Below are 20,324 nucleotides of genomic sequence, written 5' to 3' on the forward strand. Positions count from 1 at the left end.
TCTCTGACAACAATGGAATGAATCTAGAATTCAGTAACAAAGGGAGATATGGAAAATTCACATATATGCGAAAATTAAACATACTCTGAAACAACCAATGGGTTAAAGAGGAAATCACAAACAAAATTAGGAAATACCTTGAGGTAAATGAAAATGAAAACACAGAGTACCACAATCTATGGCATACAGCAAAGGCAATGCTGAGAGGAAATATGTAGCTCTAAATGCTTATATTAAAATAGAAGTAAAATTTCAGTATAGTGACCTAACATAAAAATCACAGGAACTAGCAAAAGAAAAGCAAACTAAACTCAAAGCAAGCAGAAGGAAAAAAATAACTAAGATTAGAATGGAGATTAATATAAAATTTAAAAACCTTTAGCTATACTGAGGAAAAACAGGACAGAATTAATTAAAATAAGAAATGTACAGGTGGACATTACTACTGACTCCACAAAATAAAAACCACTACACCAGGATACTATGAACAACTATATGCCAGCAAATTAGTAACCTCAATGAAGTGGACAAATTCTTAGAAACAAACTACCTACACTGACTGAAGAAGAAATAGATCTTAATAAACCAAAACTAGTAAAGAGATTGAATCAGTAATCAAAAACTTCCCAGAAAATAAAAAGCCCAGGACCAGATGGCTTCACAGGGGAATTTTACCCACCATTCCAGAAAGAATTAATACCAATCCTACTTAAACTCTTCCAACAAATTAAAAGATGGAATATTTCCTATGTCATTCTATGAAGCCACCATCATCCTCATATCAGGGAAGATGCCACAGGAAAAGATAATTGCAGAACAATCTATCTTGTGAATATAGAGGCAAATATCCTCAAAAATACTAGCAAACTGCAATCAGCAGCACATTAAAAGAATTATACAACATGATCAAGTGGAATTTATCCCAAGTATGCAAAGGTAGTTCAACATAAAATCAATTCATGCATTATACCACATTATAAGAACAAAGGAAAAATAAAAACACATGACTATCTCAATTGATGCATAAAAGGCATTTGAAGTCAACAAAACTCTGTGATGAAAGTCACAGCCACTGAATGTACACTTGGGATAGAATGTACAAGGCATGGGATTATAATTCACAGTGAAGCACAAAGTAGATGAACTGTGTTTAACAGTACTATATGAACTATAAAAATGTACCATACTAATTCATAGTGTTAATTATAGATGGTATATGAAAAAATACACCAGGCGTATCCTATGGACCATAATTCGTGGTAATTGATCATGTTTTTTTCATAAACTATAACAAATGTTTCACAACAATGTAAGGTGTTGGGGGAGGGGTGATATATGGGAATTCTGCACATTAGGCATGATTGCTTTGTAAGCTCACAACTTTTCTAATAAAAGTATGTTTTAAAATTTAAAAATGCATTAAAAATACCCAGCACCCCTTCTTGATAAATACACTAAGAAAACAAGGAATAAAAGGAAACTTCCTCAACATGATAAAGGACATATATGAAAAGCCCACAGCTAACATCCTACATCATGGTGAAAGACTGAAAGCTCTTCCTCTAAGATCAGGGAAAAGACAAGGATGCCTACTATCACCACTGTTATTTAGTATTGTACTGGAATTTTTGCCAGAGAGATTGAGTAAAGGCATCCTAATTGGAAAGGAAAAAAGTGAAACTTTCCTATTTGTAGATGACATCATACATATACAGAAATTCCTAAAAATTCCACAGCAAAACTCTTAGAGCTAATAAATGAATTCAACAAAGTGGCAGGTACAATATAAGCATCCAAAAATCAGTAGTATTTCTATACACTAGCAATGAACACTCAAGAGAAGAAATCAAGAACAAAAATCCACTTGTAATAGAACCAAAAAGAATCAAGTATCTAGGAATAAATCTAACCAAGGATATAAAGTACTGGAACACAGAAAAATACAAAACACTGCTAAAAGAAATCAAATAAGACCTAAATAAATGGAAGAACATTCTGTGTTCATGTATTGGAAGACTAAATATTGTTAAGATGTCAGTTCTACCCAAAGTGATTTATAGATTCAACACAATACCAATCAAAATTCCAACCTTCTTTGCAGAAATGGAAAAACCAATCATGAAAATTATATGGAAGATTAATTCTTTTTCAAAATTGTCAAAGCCATCTTGAAAGAGAACAAAGTAGGAGGACTGACACTTCCCAACCTTAAAACTTGCTACAAAGCCAATTTAATCAAAACATGATATTGGCACAAGAAAAGACACTTAGAACAATGGAATCAAATTGAGAGCTCAGAAGTCAACCCTCACATTTATGACCAACTGATTTTTGACCAGGGAACATACCACTCATGAAGTAAGAGTAATCTCTTCAGCAAATTGTTGTAGGAAAACTGTATCTCCATTTGCAAAATAATGAAGGTAGACCCCTACCATACACAAAAATTATACAAAAATACAATTCAGTGTATATCAGGGAACTAAATACAAGTGATGGAACTCTGCAACTCCTAGAAGAAACTGTAAGGAATCATCTTCAGGAAATTGGGCTAGGCAATGGTTTCTTAGACTTTACACCCAAAGCATAAGCAATGAAAGGAAAAATGGGTAAATGGGAGCTCATCAAAATTAAAAACTTTTGCACATCAAAGGACTTTACCAATAAAGTAAAACAGCAACCTACGTGATGCAATAAAATATATCTGAAAAAGTTTTAATATCCAGAATATATAAAGAAGTCCTGTAACTCAACAACAAAAAGACAAGCCACCTGATGAAGAAATGTACAAAAGATGTGAACAGACATTTCTCCAAAGAAGATACATGAGTGGCCAGAAAGCACATGAAAAGATTCTCAAAATTATTAACCATTAGGAAATGCAAATCAAAACCACAGCGAGATACCATTTCACACCCACTAGAATGCCTACCATTAAAAAAACACACACACAAAAAAACAGAAAATTACAAATGTTGGAGAGGATGTGGAGAAATAGGAACAAGCATTCATTGTTGGTGGGAAAGTAAAATGTTGCAGCACCTGTGGAAGACAGTTTGACAGTTCCTCAGAAAGTTATAGAATTACCATAATGACCCAGCAATCCCACTTCTAGGTATTTGCACACCAGTTATTCATAGTAGCATTATTCACAATTGTCAAAAGATAAAAGCAACTGATGTCCCTCAATGGATGATGGATAAACAATATGTGGTATATATACAAAATGGAATACTACTCAGTTATGAAAAGGAACGAAGTTAGAAACATGTGACAAACATAGATGAACCTTGAACACATCATATTGAGTAAAATAAGCCAGACATAAAATGACAAATACTGTATGCTCTTACTGATATGAAATAATTAGAATAAGTAAAATCATACTGTTAGAATCTAGATTATAGGTTACCAGGGGATGGAGTGGAGGTAGGGAATAGGGAGTTAATGCTGAAATTGTAGAGTTTCTATTTGGGATGATGGAAATGTTTTGGTATTGGATGGTGGTGACTGTACCACAACAGTGTGAAAGTAATTAACACTGACTTATATATTCTAATATATAATTATAGATTCAAAAGGGGAAATTTCATATTATGTAAATGTTACTAGAATTTTTTTTTTTAATCCTTGGGATGGGTGGAAAGCAAACATTGAACTCTAAGCTACAGCATGGACTCTAATTAAGAATACAATCATAAAAATGTTCTATTATCCATTGTAACAAGCATACCAACACTAATACAATGTGTTACTAATAAGGTTGTATATGAATAACCTTTTATTTGCATGATTTTTCTGTAAATATATAACTTCTCTAATTCAAAAAGATCAAGCAAAAAAGAGGTATATGTATTTCAATATATTATATATTGGACAACTTTCTGTATTTTTTCCCTAATTTACTTCCATTTGCAGCTAAACTTTTCCACAAAAAATTAGACCTTTTAGCACTAAGCATTATATTATATTTTCTGTAATTAATTTACTCTCCATACAATCATGGTTATTTTAAGTATTAATGTAAATTGAGTGTTTTTGATCTGGGTAAATGCCATTCTCCTAATAAATGTTTTTCCCTTGCATTCTTAGTATTGCCAATCAATTATTATATGTCACAAGAAATATTTAAAATTGTTTAGTAATTAAAATTATTTTCCTAGTACTGTGTTTATTGGGAGACATTGATTATACATTTCTTAAGCATTAGTAAAAATACTGCCAGATTTCCTATATACCTCTGCTTTCATGAGTACAGTGGCCTCTTCTTAAGAAGTATGAATATTCTTTAAACTTTTAACTTTTTAAGGTAAAATATATGTTGAAATTAGATGTCATTGTTCCTCATTTCATTTATTAATTAATAAGAGTTGAAACCTTACTTGAAGGAAAAGGAGTTAGCACATTGTTCCATATTTTTACATGGTGATTTTAGCTAAAGAATTCATGGTAAATTGATCAACCCTCAGCCAATTAGACTTTGACATGTACTAATAAGATCTAATTGAAGAATTATGAAGACATTTGCTCATGAGAAAATGAGCACATAATTACACCATAAAGAGGTTAAAGTATCACTGTTACCCAGCTGGAAGAATATTAGTGAAGTCCCAGCAACATCTATAAAGGACACTTCATAATATTTCTGTGAAATATAGCACTGCCAAAGCCAATTAAGATATGTAGGGGAGCGGATGTGGCTCAAGCAATTGAGTGCCCACCTCCCACATGGGAGATCCTGGGTTCAGTTCCTGGTGCCTCCTAAAGAAGATAAACAGAAACTACAACAAGCAGAGGCTACAATCAGCAGGACACCACAATGAGCAGATGCTGCAATCAGCAAGATGCTGCAATGAGCAGATGAAACAGACACTGCAATGAGCAGACACCACAACCAGCAGACACCACAACTGCTACAACAAGCAGATGCCACAACCAGCAGGTGCCACAACCAGCAGACACTACAACCAGCAGACACTGCAATGACCAGGTCCACACAGCAGATGCTGCAATGAGCAGACACTGCAACCATCAGATGCCGCAACCAGCAGATACCTCAACAAGCAGACAATGCAACCAGCAGATGCCTCAATGAGCAGTTGACACAACCAGCAGATGACACAATCAGCCGAAAGTGGAAGTGACTCAAGCAGCTGGGCAACTGCGTCCCATATTGGAGGTCCCGGGTTCAGTTCCTGGTACCCCCTAAAGAAGATTAACAGACAGATGAGGGAGCCATCTGGGTTGCGAAGGGAATAAAAATAGATTAGATAGATAGATAGATAGATAGATAGATAGATAGATAGATAGATAGATAGATAGATAGATAGATAGATAGATAGATTAATACAAAACAAAGCAAAATGCATACTTTCTCAATTTTACTAGTTAGACTTTAAATATCCATTTTTCTCTTTTGCCTCTGCTTTCTTTAGGTGCTGGAGGATGGTCTCCATCAGATAGTGACCATTATCAATGGCTGCAGGTTGATTTTGGCAGTCGGAAGCAAATCAGTGCCATCGCAACCCAAGGAAGATACAGCAGCTCAGACTGGGTGACCCAATACCGGATGCTCTACAGTGACACAGGAAGAAATTGGAAACCCTATCATCAAGATGGCAATATCTGGGTGAGTTATTGTCAGAAAGGCAAAGACAAAGAATTAGGTTGCAAATGTTTAATAATGGTAGAAGACTTATCTTTTAAAATATTATTGGTCTTCAGTCTGAGGTACATGCAGGTGTCAATACTTATCTATTAAAAACCATTGAGAAGCTGTTTGTATACACATTAATGTATACATTTATATGTTTGTGTATATATACACATGTGTGTGGCAAGGCTATATATTGGAATATGTACTGGAATACATAAGTGATGAGCAGCAAAGGAGTGGAGAAAATTTCTCTTTATGGACAGTCTTAATCTCACAATTAAGGTAATTCAAAGCCTCCAGTAAAATTTATAGAAAAGTGCTTCTCAACACTGGATACAAAATGGAATAACCTAAAGAGTATCAAAAGTATGTATGCCTGGGTCACATCCCCAGACAAATGGATTTAGTTGGTCTAAGGTACAACCTGGGCATCAGAATTTTAGAGCTCCCAGTTATTTCTAATGTATGGCCAAGGTTAAGAGTCATGTTTTAGATTGCTTTTCCTAAAGGGTGCCCTACATTTGGGGCAGGGGAAAGGATGAATATTTTGAAAAATAATCCTAGTTTAAAATTTAGAGAGAGTCTTCCTTAAAATTTAGCAGAGAGAGAGCGGGAATGACAGACCAAACAACAGACCAAACACCTAACAAGATGAGAAGAGAGGTAATGATTTGATTACAGATTCTTCCAGGAAAACACTCATTTTCTAATTGTCTGTGGAGTCTAACCTAGGATCAGACTAGCATGTTGATTAAATTTTTTAAAGGGCCACAAACCAGACTCCAAACTATCATTCACATTTCTGGTTTTATAGTCTTCAGCTCACAGTTAAGAGAGTGTTTCAAATCCTCTCCTATCCTGATGTGTTAAGCTAGTAATAAAGATGGCTGTGAAAATGCAAATTCTAGAACTTTAATTTACTTATTGATTGCTTTACAGTTATCAATAGTCCCATTCTAACTAAATGTAGAGTAAAACAGAAATTAAATAGTTGAAAGAGGGTGAAATTGTGATGTGCAACTCTTGATGTTACATGAAATACCACTGTTTGAATCAGGAAAACAAGGCAGACATGCAGTGAAAATAGTAGGAATTGTGAAGATAACCTGGGTCTGCAGCCAGGGCTCTCAGCCTTTCCTGATGGTAATGAAGGATAGATTTCTATTGCCTTCTGTCTTGCTGTTGTTATTGTGTCTCTTCCTTTCAAATCATGTGTTTCTTCTTAAAAATAAGTATGCTATGTGTGATAAGTGGTAAGTAATTATTTCTGGAAGAAACTACAGTGAATTAATTATGGAATTTAAAAAAATCAAAACAAGCTTGAAACAGGATCTAAATATTGCAAAATCATATTTAAGTGCCAATGAGCCTGCAAAGTAATAATTATATTAATTTAATCATCTATGAAAGAAATGTAATTTTTGCTACTGAGAAAAATAGTCCATGGCTTTCATGTTTTCTATAAGGGATAAAATTCATTGTTTTCTAAAAATTCTTGAGACCTTTACAGCTTTTGTCTTAACATGTATTAAGTAATTAAAATTTAATTTACAGATCTCAACAAAAATAACTTTGCGCTTAAGTTTATTAAAACTTGTAACTGAACATTAGATTTTCCTTTAACCCACTAATCAGTAATACTATCTATATCAGTATTCTCTTTTATTTTAGTGTATATTGCACTAAAATAAAAGAAGATACTGATAGAGATAAGAGAGAATGACTCTTTTATGGACAATACCTTATAAAATGTAAAGTGTCAGAGAATCAAACGGTTTTAAAGTTGATATAATTTTGAGTTTGTTTTCCCTGTCCAATCCTATAATGATTGAATACCTGACAAGAATGGAAAATAATGTATAATTCAATTGATTATCATTTTTAACATATGTCAATTGTTATTCTTTCTACAACTACAGGGGAGATAGACAACATAACTAATTTTGTTATAATATCTTTATCAAATGCCTATATGAAGGCTGAGTTATTTTATGATTATTGGGTAATATGATAAACAGTGAACAATTATGTAAATGAGAAATTATGACCGTCCACAAGATTTTAAAGTATAAAAGGAGAATGGCCTTTGAAAAGATTCCTGAAGAATATTTTATCTAAAGATTTAATATGCAAAGATATGAGTTGCAAAATGTGCTTAATTAGCCAAACCTTCCATCAGTCTTTGATAATACTGAGCATAATAGAATCTTCTATACCTTACCCACAAAACCATTTCTTTGGATTTAGAATTTTCTTTCCAACCTAAAAGGAAAATATATGGAGATTGGTGAAACTGCAAAAATATTGCATAATTGCATTTACATATCCCACACATTCTAATTTGCATACTTCTCTTGATGTGTTTTCAAGTTTCCTAGGTATAATCTATTGAAGAGAGGAAACATTCCATATCAGCATTTCTTGTCAAAAGTCCAGTAAGCATCTCATTAAACAAGAATTCCAGCAGACACTTTTTCTAAAAGGCTGCATTGAGTTTTGCTTGGAAAATTCAATTTCTGTTTTTTGAAGGCAGATATATTGGGAGTCAAAATCAGACATTGGAGTAATAATAGTGAATGCCTTCTATCTATATCACTATTATTTTGAGGAACTGTAGCATAAGACAAAGTTATCTCTTATACGAACACATTTTTTGTCAAGGTTGTTTGTTCTTAAATAATGAGTGAATACTTATATATTTTTAAAACAATTGCAATTCTTTTTGTTACAGTAGTAGGCAGATATAATCGTGGGGATCAGTTACCACTGAATGCATTAAAACAGAACTGTTCTAGCATATTTAAATTACATAGTTAAATGCTTATCAAGAACATAGAGGTATAAAATTCATATCCCTTTAGCAATATAAAAGGAGGATTTATTTGCTTGAGCCATTAAAAACTTGAATCACTTTATGGCTGCATGCTTTTCAAACATACATACTCACACACACACAAAACTCCATAGTTTCTAACCAATTTGAAATATTTGAAAATTTTGGAAAGCAAATATAATAGTCAGCAGCTTAATTTGTTATACACTTTGATATTCTGAATGTAAAGTCAGTAGCTAAAATATGTACTCTCTACTTTCTTTTTAACCAAATATGCAACCAATAAAAAAAAAAATTCCTGAACCCCCTTCCTAGGTTAGCCTATACTTAATTGTTTGGCAAGTGAAAGTCCAGATATGGAGTCAAAATATCTGAATTCAAGTACCTGTATTCATTTATTTGGTTTGTAAATTTAGAGAAGTCACTTTGTTTCTTTGCCTCAAATTTTTAGTCTGTGAAATTGAAGTAATACTTATTGGGAGATTGAGACAACGTAATTTATTTAATTATCTAAATAAAAGTATAAAAATTTAGAGAGTATATTATCAATTGTGTGGCTTAAAGGCATTCTGTAAAATTAGTTTAGTATTTTTTTTTCTTGCCAGTGAAAGTAATCTGTTCAGAGATTTTAGTCCCTTTCTGTCTTTTCCAGATCAAATTTACCTCTGCTTACACTTGTGATTTGAAATATCTGGAACTATTTTAAATGAAGGAAATGGGGTTTAAAGCAGGGAGTGAAGTACTAGCCAATCTCTGGCATATGTTAAAAAAGAGGTGGAGTATAGGTGGATCTCTGGTATATTTTCTAGTTTATAAATGGAGTAGCCACAGGTAAATAACGCAGTGTAGGCCTTGATCCATGCCAAGTGTCATGGCAGTGCTTGTAACAAATTATCTGTTACATAATGATTGCCATGTGTCCATGTAAAGGAATACTGCTGAAAAATGAGTGGATTATTCTGTCCTATCTTTTCTATTTGTTATGTCACACTATTTTGCGAATCACTTAAAAATCTGTTCCAATTATAAATGTAAGATATGAATGCCTCTGTTTCACAGTTCAATAGTTCATTTAGATTGTCTTAAAATTCTAGAATTTTTTTTTCTGCATGTGAAACTAACAAAGACAGTCATTCTGCCCTAGCTTTATATCTTCCATCAGATAATGACTTTTCTCTATTTCACTTAGGATACTAATGCAATTCTTTCACCAATAGATGGGATTTTCCCTTGCTAGTTTATATGTGCACTCTATTTTTGCTGTAATGTTATTTGGGAGAAGCACCAAGAAAGCATATTCACAATCATTTTATAGATAGCTTATTAAGAAATAAAACAAATTTAAGTAAACTGCATTAAAAATTTTCTAAAATGACCCTTGATATAAAGGGTAAAAATCTTCAGGAATCATAGGAGAAAACAATTTCCACAGTGAATTTGAAGCAAGTTCCATATTTCTGTATAATAGATTTTGCTCTCTACACCCCTCTTGGGCTGGGTGATATTTTTAGTCTCATGAATTTTAATAAGCTGAGTGAATATCCCAGGTCCTTTATATATACTATAATGTCTTTCCTAGTGAAATTTGATCACCTATCTAAATACATATTTTGTTGTGATATTCTCAGTTTAGAGGTCATAAGATTTCTTCTCATGTATTTTTATGAGTCATTCAGTCTATATATGTGCATGTATACATAGAACCATACTAAGAAATATAGTTGCGTGTTTAATCTTTTTTCTTTCAAAAATTGGAAGATAAAAATAAGATGCTATTAGTCATATTGAATAAATTACTGGCATACTTTTTCTGGGTAAAAGAAAATGATATAATTTTCAGATGATTAGTTTTTTTACAGGCAATGATATAGCAGTACAGAATTCTTCAGTCTAGTGTATTTTTCATCTGTGAGGTAAAATGCAATAAATGTAAACATTGTTCTAATTTTTTAAAGTACATTTAATTGATTTGAAAGCCCCCTGAAAGAGTAAGTGTTCTCTTTAAGCATAATGATATTGTTTTACTCTAGGCTCAAATGATGGAAAAGGTAATATTATTCTTAGCAGACCAAGTTTAGGTTTAGGTGACATGGGGTTAAATGACTCCAGGTGAATACAAACTTATATAATGCGCTGATAGACTTACAAATATTTCAAATACAATATTCATTCATTTAAGGTGATATCTCTATCCTGCTCAAAAGGTAACTTAATGGATACTAGATGAATATTCATATGTCTACATGGGAAAAGTTAGAGCACAGTAGACTTCCTGTGATAGAGTCTACTGCATGCCACAGAGAGGCAGTAAAAATAGTCATTCAAAGAAAAGCCTATGGAACCAGATCAGCTGGGCCAACAATCTTAACTTCAATCACTTATCTCTGCTTAAGTTTGAGCAGATTCTTTAACCTTCCTGTGCCTAATTTTCTTCATCTGTAAAATGGGATTAATAATAGTAATTACCACACTTGGTGATTGTGGGAATTAAGTTACTAATCCACATGAATAGCTTAGGATAATACCCCACCTGCATAAATCACTCAATTATTAGAATTTTTTAAAAAAATTGACATTTCCTGAAGGCCAACCATGGTATATTATATTGGAACTATCTTTCAAAATTCAAAATAGCCTGGTATTTTCATTTTCCAGTAAATTCTCTTTCAAGGGCATTGTCACATATGTTGTATTAAATCTGTGCTTGTCAACCTGAAATGACCAGTAATACATTTTCAAATACAATTAAAAATCTTAATTTATGCCATTTGAATCATGGTCATATTCATGGTCATACAAGGCCCTACTCATTGCCCTACAAATTGTGTCTGGATAGTTCTTTGGGATATAAGTTTGATTCAACGTTAATGAAAATATGACTACATTGCTTCCTTTGTATTTGGTTTAATTAGCTCACTTTTATTAACTTTGGAAATCAGAGAATATAAATAATATTCTTTTTTCTGCAGTACTCCTCCATCTCTTCTTAGGCTAATTGAAGAAAGAAAGCTAGGGAGACTCAAACACAGGCCTATAGGTATTAATGCTAGTTAGCCATAAGACTAGGAGGCCTGCAGATAAGGTATGAAGACTCTCCAAATACGTGCTACTCAAAGTGTGGTCAATCAACCAGCAGCATCACCATCACCTGGGAGCTTGTTAGAAAAGGAGAATTTAGGCCTACTAAATCAAAATGTACATTTTAACAAGATATAATGTATATACATATTCGAATGTATTGCTTTAAATATTTGGGAGCCTGTCATGAAAACAGGGAATTAGACTTTGCCTTTGTCTCTAAAGCTGAAGGCTGAACTAGAATTCAGAGGGCAAATTGCAGATTTATCATGAAGGACATTAAGTGTCCTCAGATTAACGTTGCTTTGTTAAACAAGCACTTACTGAGCCTCTACTATTTACTAAGGGCTGGAGTTAGAAAATCAAACAAACAAATAATGAAGCAGTAACTGTCTGCTATGGGCAGTATATCTAGTGGTAATGACAGACATATAATGGCAAAATAAAAAGTATGTTGCATCGTCTACATGTGTCCTAACAGAGGCTTGTATATTATGCTCTGGAAACAGAAAGGAAGATGTCTCCATCAGAGTGGGTGAGGACAGTGGTCAGCAAAGCCTCTCAGCAGGAACTATTGGTGAGTAATTAGGTGAAGAGCGATCAGAGTAGAGTAAGGAGAAGCCATTTCAAGCAGCTGAATATTCTTCTGAAACAGGTCGGAGTAGATGGTAGGAAATTAAAGAACCATATCTTTTCCTGACTTCCTTATTAAAAACAAGCAAACACCTCTCTTTTAACAACTCAAAAATCATATCCTTTAAATTAGTATTGTTCAAAGTATATTATGTTAATATATAACTTCAGAAGAATATGGGAGTTTATGCCATCTTCTAGGGCACATGTTTTCTTTCTATAATACTCATACAACAGAGTACATTGCCAAGCACATAATAGATGTTGAAAAGTATACAGTCAAAATGAAATATTTCATCTGAAACTAAATGGGATGAGGCTGAGAGATATGATGTTACTTAAGTCCAGTCCTCCCATCAGGTATACTGACCCCTAGTCCAGTACTCAGTATGATGCCAAGCTAGTTATTTTTGGTTCAGCAAGAAACGTCATTACTATAGTGACCATTGTTCATTTTGACAAAATGTAAAAACAAACAAACAAAAACAAGAACAACAGCAAAAAAACAATGTTGATTGCATACATATTATTTATAGATGCAAGATAGCATGGACTCTGTAGTCAGACTCAAAATAGCAAAATCCTACTCCAGCACTTTTATTATCAGTGTAAATTTAACCCCATTAAATTCTATGGTCTGTTCATATGCTCTTTGAGCCCTGAATCTCAGCAGAGTTGCAGCCCACACCTACTTTCTAGTCCATTGGACTCACCCAAGGCAAATAATAAAAGTATGTTGATGGACAATGCCCATTTCAAAATATAGAGTATCTGCAACCGCAAGCAAGACTTTTCCATCCATCTTACCCATGGAGTCCAAGCCCCCTGTCAATCAGAAGTGGAGTAGGCAACACTGTCCCAAAACCTCAAGATAGAGGAACAAACAAACATAAGGGGAATGCAGGTGTAGACTAACGTAGACTTACTATTTTTCTAGTGATGGAAGAACTTGTAACATAAATTTAAAGACAGTGGTCACCAGAGGTTGTGAGGGGAGGGAGACAGAATAGGTGTAACATGGTGCATTTTTGGGATATTGGAATTATTCTGCATGATATTGAAATGACAGATACAAGCTGTTATACATTTTGTCAAAACCTATAAAATTGTGTAATGCAAAGTATGAACTATAATGTAAACTACAGACCATGGTTAGTAGAAATGTTTCAATATGTGTTCATCAATTGTAAAAAATGCATCACACTAATGAACGATGTTGTTAATGGGGTAACGTGTGGGAGGGAGATGGGGTGGTGTATATGGGATCCCCTATATTTTTTATGTAACTTTATATAACCTAGAGCTCCTTTAAAAATAAAGAAAAAATGAGAAACAAATGTCTTGGCAAATTAATTTGGTTTTCTTAAACTGATTTCGTTATAGACCTCAGTGAAATTATTTTTCTGGCTAAAAGATACAGTGTTGTCAGGCTGTCTGAAATCTGATACCATCATCATCAGTGACTTTTCAGGAGCCCAGATAAAGAATAAAGTTTTGACTTCTGGTTCTAGAAAAAAATATATTGTGCTTCTAAACGAAAACAGTTGATATTTGAGATGACTACCTACATCTCTCCCATGAGCATCACTGTACTAGTCAGCCAAAGGGGGTTGATGCAAAATAACATAAATCAGTTGGTTTTTATAAAAGGTATTTATTTGGGGTAGAAGCTTATAGTCAGAAGGCCCTAAAGAGTGAATTATTTCCTTCTCCAAAGTCTGTTGCCATGTGTTGGAGCAAGATGGCTGCTGGTCTTTCCAAGGGTTCAGATTTTCTCTTCAGGCTCCCTTGTCCCAGCTTCTTCTGTTCTCAACTGTAGGCTGGTATAAGGCTCATCTCTCTGCCTGGTTTTCATTTCTTTCTGGGCTCAGCTGCTCTGCTCTTTTCACAAGAGGAGTTGTAGAGGCTCATTCTCTTCCCAGGGTCTGTGCTGTGTCTAAATGGAGCCTTCTCTTTCCTCATGCATCTGCTTCTCTGTGCACTTACTTCCCAGGACTCCAGCATCAGAACTCCAACTCTCTCCTCTGTGGTGCCGTTTTCTCTGTGAGTCTCCACCCACCCAGGAGACTGGGATTCAACATCCTACTGAAGTGGCTGAATCTTAATTTAATCAAGTAAAAGTGAAACCTCTGAACCTAATACAATCTAATATGTCCAGAGGAAGAGGCCAGCTTACAAACATAATCCAATATCTATTTTTGGAGTTCATAAACAATACCAAACTGCTACAATCACTGATATATTTTGAGAAGACAGTGAATGTGTCCATTTTATTGTCTTTTTTTTTTTTTTCATAGTCATATTGTTAAGCAGCTTCAGGAAAGCTATGAAACTCTCTCCTGGGATTTCCAGAGCTGTTCACAAAACTCTACCTGCACCAATTAATAAATAATAACCACTGTTTACCAAGGGCTTACTAAGTATTTTAGGTACTTTATCTCATTTTACTCCTTAGAAAGCTTAACTGTGATGATATAGATTATGGTTACTATTAAACCCCATTTTATAACTGTAGAAATTGAAGATTAGAGAAGGTAGTGCTTTTCCTAAAGGACATGGCAAAGGAATAGTGGAGCTGCAATTTGAAACCAGGGCTGCCTTACAAATTGGCCTTTATTTGCATCATTATATTCCTCAGCTCTTCTTTTCGTGGTTCACATGAAATTTGGTGACTGCCACATTTTATTTGTCAAGTGCTATACAAGTATATAAGATGATGTTATTCTTAATAAGCCTACTGATTTTGTTTAAATAGCATTGTATCTGAAAAGCAAAGACAACAGATTTCTACTAAAAAAAATGCTTGCATGCATGAGATGTAATCGCTAAGTGTTTTGGTGTCCTAGGGTGCTCAAGCAATTACCATGAAAGAGGTCAGGTTAAACAGTGGGAATTTATTTGTTCATGGTTTGCAGCTGAGAAAAAGTTCATATCTAGGCATCATCAAGGTAATACTTTCTTCCTGAAGACTGTGGCTTTCTGAAGCCAGTGCTGACTATCACTGGTCCTTAGCTTGTCACATGGCAGGCACATGGCAGTGTCTCCTGGTCTCTCCCATCTTTTCTGGGTTCCACTGATGTTCAGATTCTTGCTCCCTGTGCCTTTTTCTGTCTGTGTGAGTTTCACTCTATTTATAATGACTCCGGTAACAGGATTAAGACGCATTCTGGTTGAAGTGGGCCTCACTGAAACTGAAGTAACCTCATCAAAAGGTCCCACTTACAATGGGTGCACACCTACAGGAATGAATGTGGTTTAAGAACATGTTTTTCTGGGGGTATGTACACCTTCAAAACACCACACTAAGATATGCTCCTTTTTAATCTTATTTTCTGTCCATTCAGAATCTCAAAAGACATACAGTTTAAATAGCAAGGTCATAAACTTCTACGTCAAAAAGTAGAAAATATATTTTCTTGGATGATGATATTCTTCTACAGGAGACCTACAGGCATGCCCAGCCCTCTTTGAAATCCTAGTAATGGAAAACCTTGCTTTGTCACCATTTTTGTTTGTTAATTTCCTGGTTACATCTTTTCTCTGTGTAGATTAGTTTATCATATCACAGCATTACTTATAACTGACCAGATATCTCATGATTTCCTATTGTCTTTCAGAAGAACCCCTAGGTAAGAAAGAATGAATAGATCCATGGTTCTCAGCCCTGGATATATTTTTGAGTCACATGGGGAAACTTAAAATCCTGATGGGCTGGCATCACCCTAGCGCAATTATTACAAATCAAAATTGCTGGGGTGCATCTCCAGCATCAGCATTTCTAAAAAAAAAAAATCTCTTCAGGTAATTCCAGTGATGGGGAAAACCTAGAATAGACTGATGCAAATCAATCTCTGTTAACAGAGAAAAACCCTGAAAAGACATTCCTTTTCAGTCCAGGACTTTCTAATTACTTACTTTATTACCTCAAACGTTAAAGGAGGAAAAGAACACTTATTTAGCATGCACTGTTTGCTAGACAGTTCACATTAGCTTACTTAATAGTCCCAACAGCTTTTGGATGTAGGAATCATTTCTCCTAATTTTCAAATTTGGAAATTGAGGCTCAGGAATTTAACAAAGGTGACAGAGCTTAAAAGGTAGAACTAGATCTCAAATCCTGTTGTTGCTGTTTCCACTGCTGCTGCTTTGGTTGTTGTTGGAGTTGCAGTTAAAAAAACACTATTTACTTAATTCTTTGGAAAGTACTTTATAAAGTTATATCATTAAAACTTACACACTACTACTGGTGGTTCAATAGTGCTGCGGATAGTTAGAATAGGGGATGGTCTTATAAGACAGACAATACAGTCTAAGGGGAGTGGTGCATCAGTCCATGTGTACTCAGGAAATATGTCTAAATCAAACATGAAAGATTGGTTGATGGCAAATTATATGTTACTCTCCGCATGTATTTGTTCATATAAAAAACTTCTAAGAAACATTTTTAGGATTATTCTCACTTGGAAGGCAACCTATTCAAACCATTCCCTACCTCCATCCTCAAGAGAAGTGTTTCACATTTTTAAAATGTCCAGTTTCAACCTCCCTCAACAATTTATTCTGCATTAAGCATGGTTTGATACTGTGAGCATGCCTTAATTCCTTGGGATGTATTAATTATATATTCAAAACCATCATTCTGGAATCTAAGTGATTATAGACTTTTTTTTCTATCAGCAAAGAAAAGAGTTTTCCCAAAGCTAAAACAGCTTTCTCCAATTGAATCTTGAGATTTAATTGCTACATCCCTTTGGATTATAATAGTGCCTGTTTGAAAGCAGTGGGTTTCATTAGTTAGCCCTCCCTATATTCTTTGAAGAAGGTTAAGAAATGTATCTCTCAGTTTCAGATATGAAAACTGATTTGCCCAGGGCAAAGGCATTGTTCATCTTTTGCACTTAGCAAGTACAATTGTTCATTCCATTTATGCAGTGACTGTCCTGTTTGTGTATATTTCAGCTTTGTTACAGTATAAAAATTGGAAAATAGAGCTGTGTATGATAGCCTGGAGCAACAAGAAAAGACTGTGAATTTATCATAAAGTTATTCAGGCTGTTTATATTCAGCCTGGTACAAACGAGTATTTGATAACAGAAGTTAAAATATATGGAAGTTTCCTGCTCCTTGGAAAGATTTTGTGATTTTGATTCAATTAGATCCTGATGTGTATAGTAGGTTTTTCATATGACTTATTAAGGAAAAAGGTAGTATATCATTAAATATCTATAATATTATATTTTATTCTTGGAATAGTGATGGAGTATTGCATTAGAGCTTTACTTAAAATAAGTAATGCCAATGATGTTTATTTAATAGTAAAGTCAAAATACAAAAAAAGGCATTATTCAGGTATATTTTGTATTTGGATTTGGGGCAACTCACAGTGAAATAACATGCCCCCCCCACACACACACACACATACCATACAACAAAGTAGATTAATCCAATCCACCCCCTGAATCCTACCAAATCTGTGGATGTTCTATTTTCCAACAACTGATTCAATTGAAATGGAGAAAAGGTAGGTATTTTGGTGAAGAATGGCACCACTAATACTGGCTACCATTCATTTTGTATTTACTGTGACAAGGTCTTAAAAGGTGGGAGACCAGGTTTGATCCTTGGTTTATATGATCCTTTGTTTATCTCTGTTCTCTTCACTATACTGTATTTGATATAACAGCATACCAGTGTATCCAAGTTCGCTGAGGGTAGAACTTAAGTTTTGTCATGTTTACAGTTGTATCTCTCTCCCTAGGATAATGCCTTGAATATTGAATATGCTTAGTAAATATATGTTGACATATTAATCAGATTAAAGAATTCAGTGACCATCTGGATCCATAGTTGTAATTGGAGGCACAATTTATAAAAGAAGTTTATTTTCTTATATGTATCTAAATCCCAATAATTATTGTACAAACCCGCATCTACTGAAAGAAGTCAAAGTGTCAAAAATGGCATTGGGAAGCCACATGAAAAACTCTGGCTTTCTATAGAGGAAAACGGAGAGACATTATAACAGAGGTTGCAGCAGCAAGGAGGTGACAGAAAGGCTGAGAATACTGACAAGGTACCTCCTTTGAGACCTGGAGGCAGTTTGGGGATGCTGAATGAAAAACCAGGGATCTAAAGCCAAATGCAAATATGTCTGGTAAACCTAAATCAGAGCTGGGCCAAGGGTCAATGGAGACAATCTGGAGATAGGCTAGAGAGGGCTCTGATCTTATGTTGAGTGTCAGGATAGCAGTAAACTTTGTAAAGTCTATTCCAAAGGGAAATATTTGACACAAATAAATATATTATACTTCCATTTGGTACAAAATATATCTATGTATCTGCAAATATATCTTTGTTCAAATGGAAATACATACCTATGTTTCCATTTGTACAAAATACAAAAACAGGCAAAACTAATCTGTGCTATAAGAAACCTGGGTGGTGGTTATTTTGGGAATGTGGGGATAGTGACTGGAAGGCAATATAAAGGAAGGCTTTGGAGAAGTTGGTAATTATTTGTTTCTTGACCTAGCTGCTTGTTATACTGTTTGTGAAACTTAAGTATTTGTATATTTATGTGCATATCATCCGTACATATTAAAATTCAACAGCAAAGCTTTAATAAAACAATATGCTCTGAGTTGGAATCAAGGTCCAGCTCTGAAGGAAGAGGAACTAAAAGAAAATTAGGAGTTGGAGTAGGAGTTGGGATCTCTAGGTTCAAAAATAATTGCAGGAGAAAAGCAGTGAGCCAGGCAAAAGGGAACAACCAAGGGATTTAGTAAAGTGCCTTAAAAGCCAACTTGCAATAAGGTAATTGGAAATTAGTTCAACATTTATGTTTGGAAATTAGTTCAACATTTATGTGCCTACAAGGGTCTCTGTTCACATTTAACACAGAGATACCTGGTATAGCCCAAAGGATTACTTATTAATGGAGAGGTTATTTCTAAAGAGCGCCTTGTCTCTCATTGCCTCTGCTTCGAACAGAGATGAATGCATCTCATCACACATTATTTTGGGCAGCATTGTTTGTAATGGCAAGATATTGGGAACTAACTAAATGACCAAATAGAGGAGATTGGTTGAATAAATGATACTGCATACCCAAAATGTATTTCACTGTAACTGAAAACTGAGAAATATCTCTATGAACTGATATGAGAGAATTTCCAAAATATCTTCCTTAGTGACAAAAGTAAAGTGCATGTAGCAATTTGGTATTGTTTATGAATTCCAAAAATAATTACTGGATTATGTCTATAAACTGGTCTGTCGGAGGTATCACTTTTAATAGATTAAATTATGATTAGGACTTTGATTGGGCTACATCAGTAGAATGTTGAGTCCCCACCCCTTGGTGGGTGGGGACTCACAGAGAAGATAGGACAGAGGACAGAGTTTTGAGTTTTGAGCTGAAGCCCAGAAAGTGAACACACAGGAGAAGAACACAAAGGAATAGAGACAGCACTTTAGACGTGGCAGAAGCCCCAGGGAGAGAGACAAAGCCATTCGCCTGATAGTCTTCAGCTGGCCTTGTGGAGAGAGTGCACAGCAGCTGAATCCAGGGAGAAATGGAGCCCTGGAAAGAGAGGAACCCAAGAAGTCTGAACTCTTGGCAGATGTCAGCAGCCATCTTGCCCCAACATGTGGCAACAGACTTTGGTGAGGGAAGTAACTTATACTTTATGGCCTGGTAACTGTAAACTTCTACCCCAAATGAATACCCTTTATAAAAACCAACCAATTACTGGTATTTTGTATCAGCACCCCTTTGGATGACTAATACAGTGTAAAAGAGCATTTATTTTATGTTAATTTTGTGAAAGAAAGGCTAAGAAATGAGAAAATATGTATATATAGTTGCAGCAATTCTGAAACTAATATAGATGTATTATACATTGAGAAAATGCGTAAGTATGTTGATGTTTTAGGAGCCAGAGTTCTCAGTATATAAAATACTGTATATATTATATTGACACACACATATTATATGTTATATAGTATACATATTTAAGTTGTATTGTATATTCACATATATGTAATTATATTACACACACATATATTTGTGTATGTGTATGCATGTATGTTTATACTCATACGTGTTTATGTGTGTATTAATAT

At 34.5% G+C, this 20,324-nt stretch overlaps 1 protein-coding gene across 1 annotated transcript in view; it reads left to right on the forward strand.

The window, feature by feature from the left end:
- Positions 1–20,324, forward strand: part of CNTNAP2 (contactin associated protein 2) — a 2,351,919-nt gene that overhangs the window by 719,866 nt on the left and 1,611,729 nt on the right. The window contains exon 3 of the mRNA XM_058297514.2: positions 5,436–5,629. Within this exon, the coding sequence (XP_058153497.1) occupies positions 5,436–5,629 (194 nt within the window). The remainder of the gene's footprint in view (positions 1–5,435; positions 5,630–20,324) is intronic.

This window comes from Dasypus novemcinctus, chromosome 5 (genome assembly GCF_030445035.2).
Source record: "Dasypus novemcinctus isolate mDasNov1 chromosome 5, mDasNov1.1.hap2, whole genome shotgun sequence".
NCBI lineage: Eukaryota > Metazoa > Chordata > Mammalia > Cingulata > Dasypodidae > Dasypus > Dasypus novemcinctus.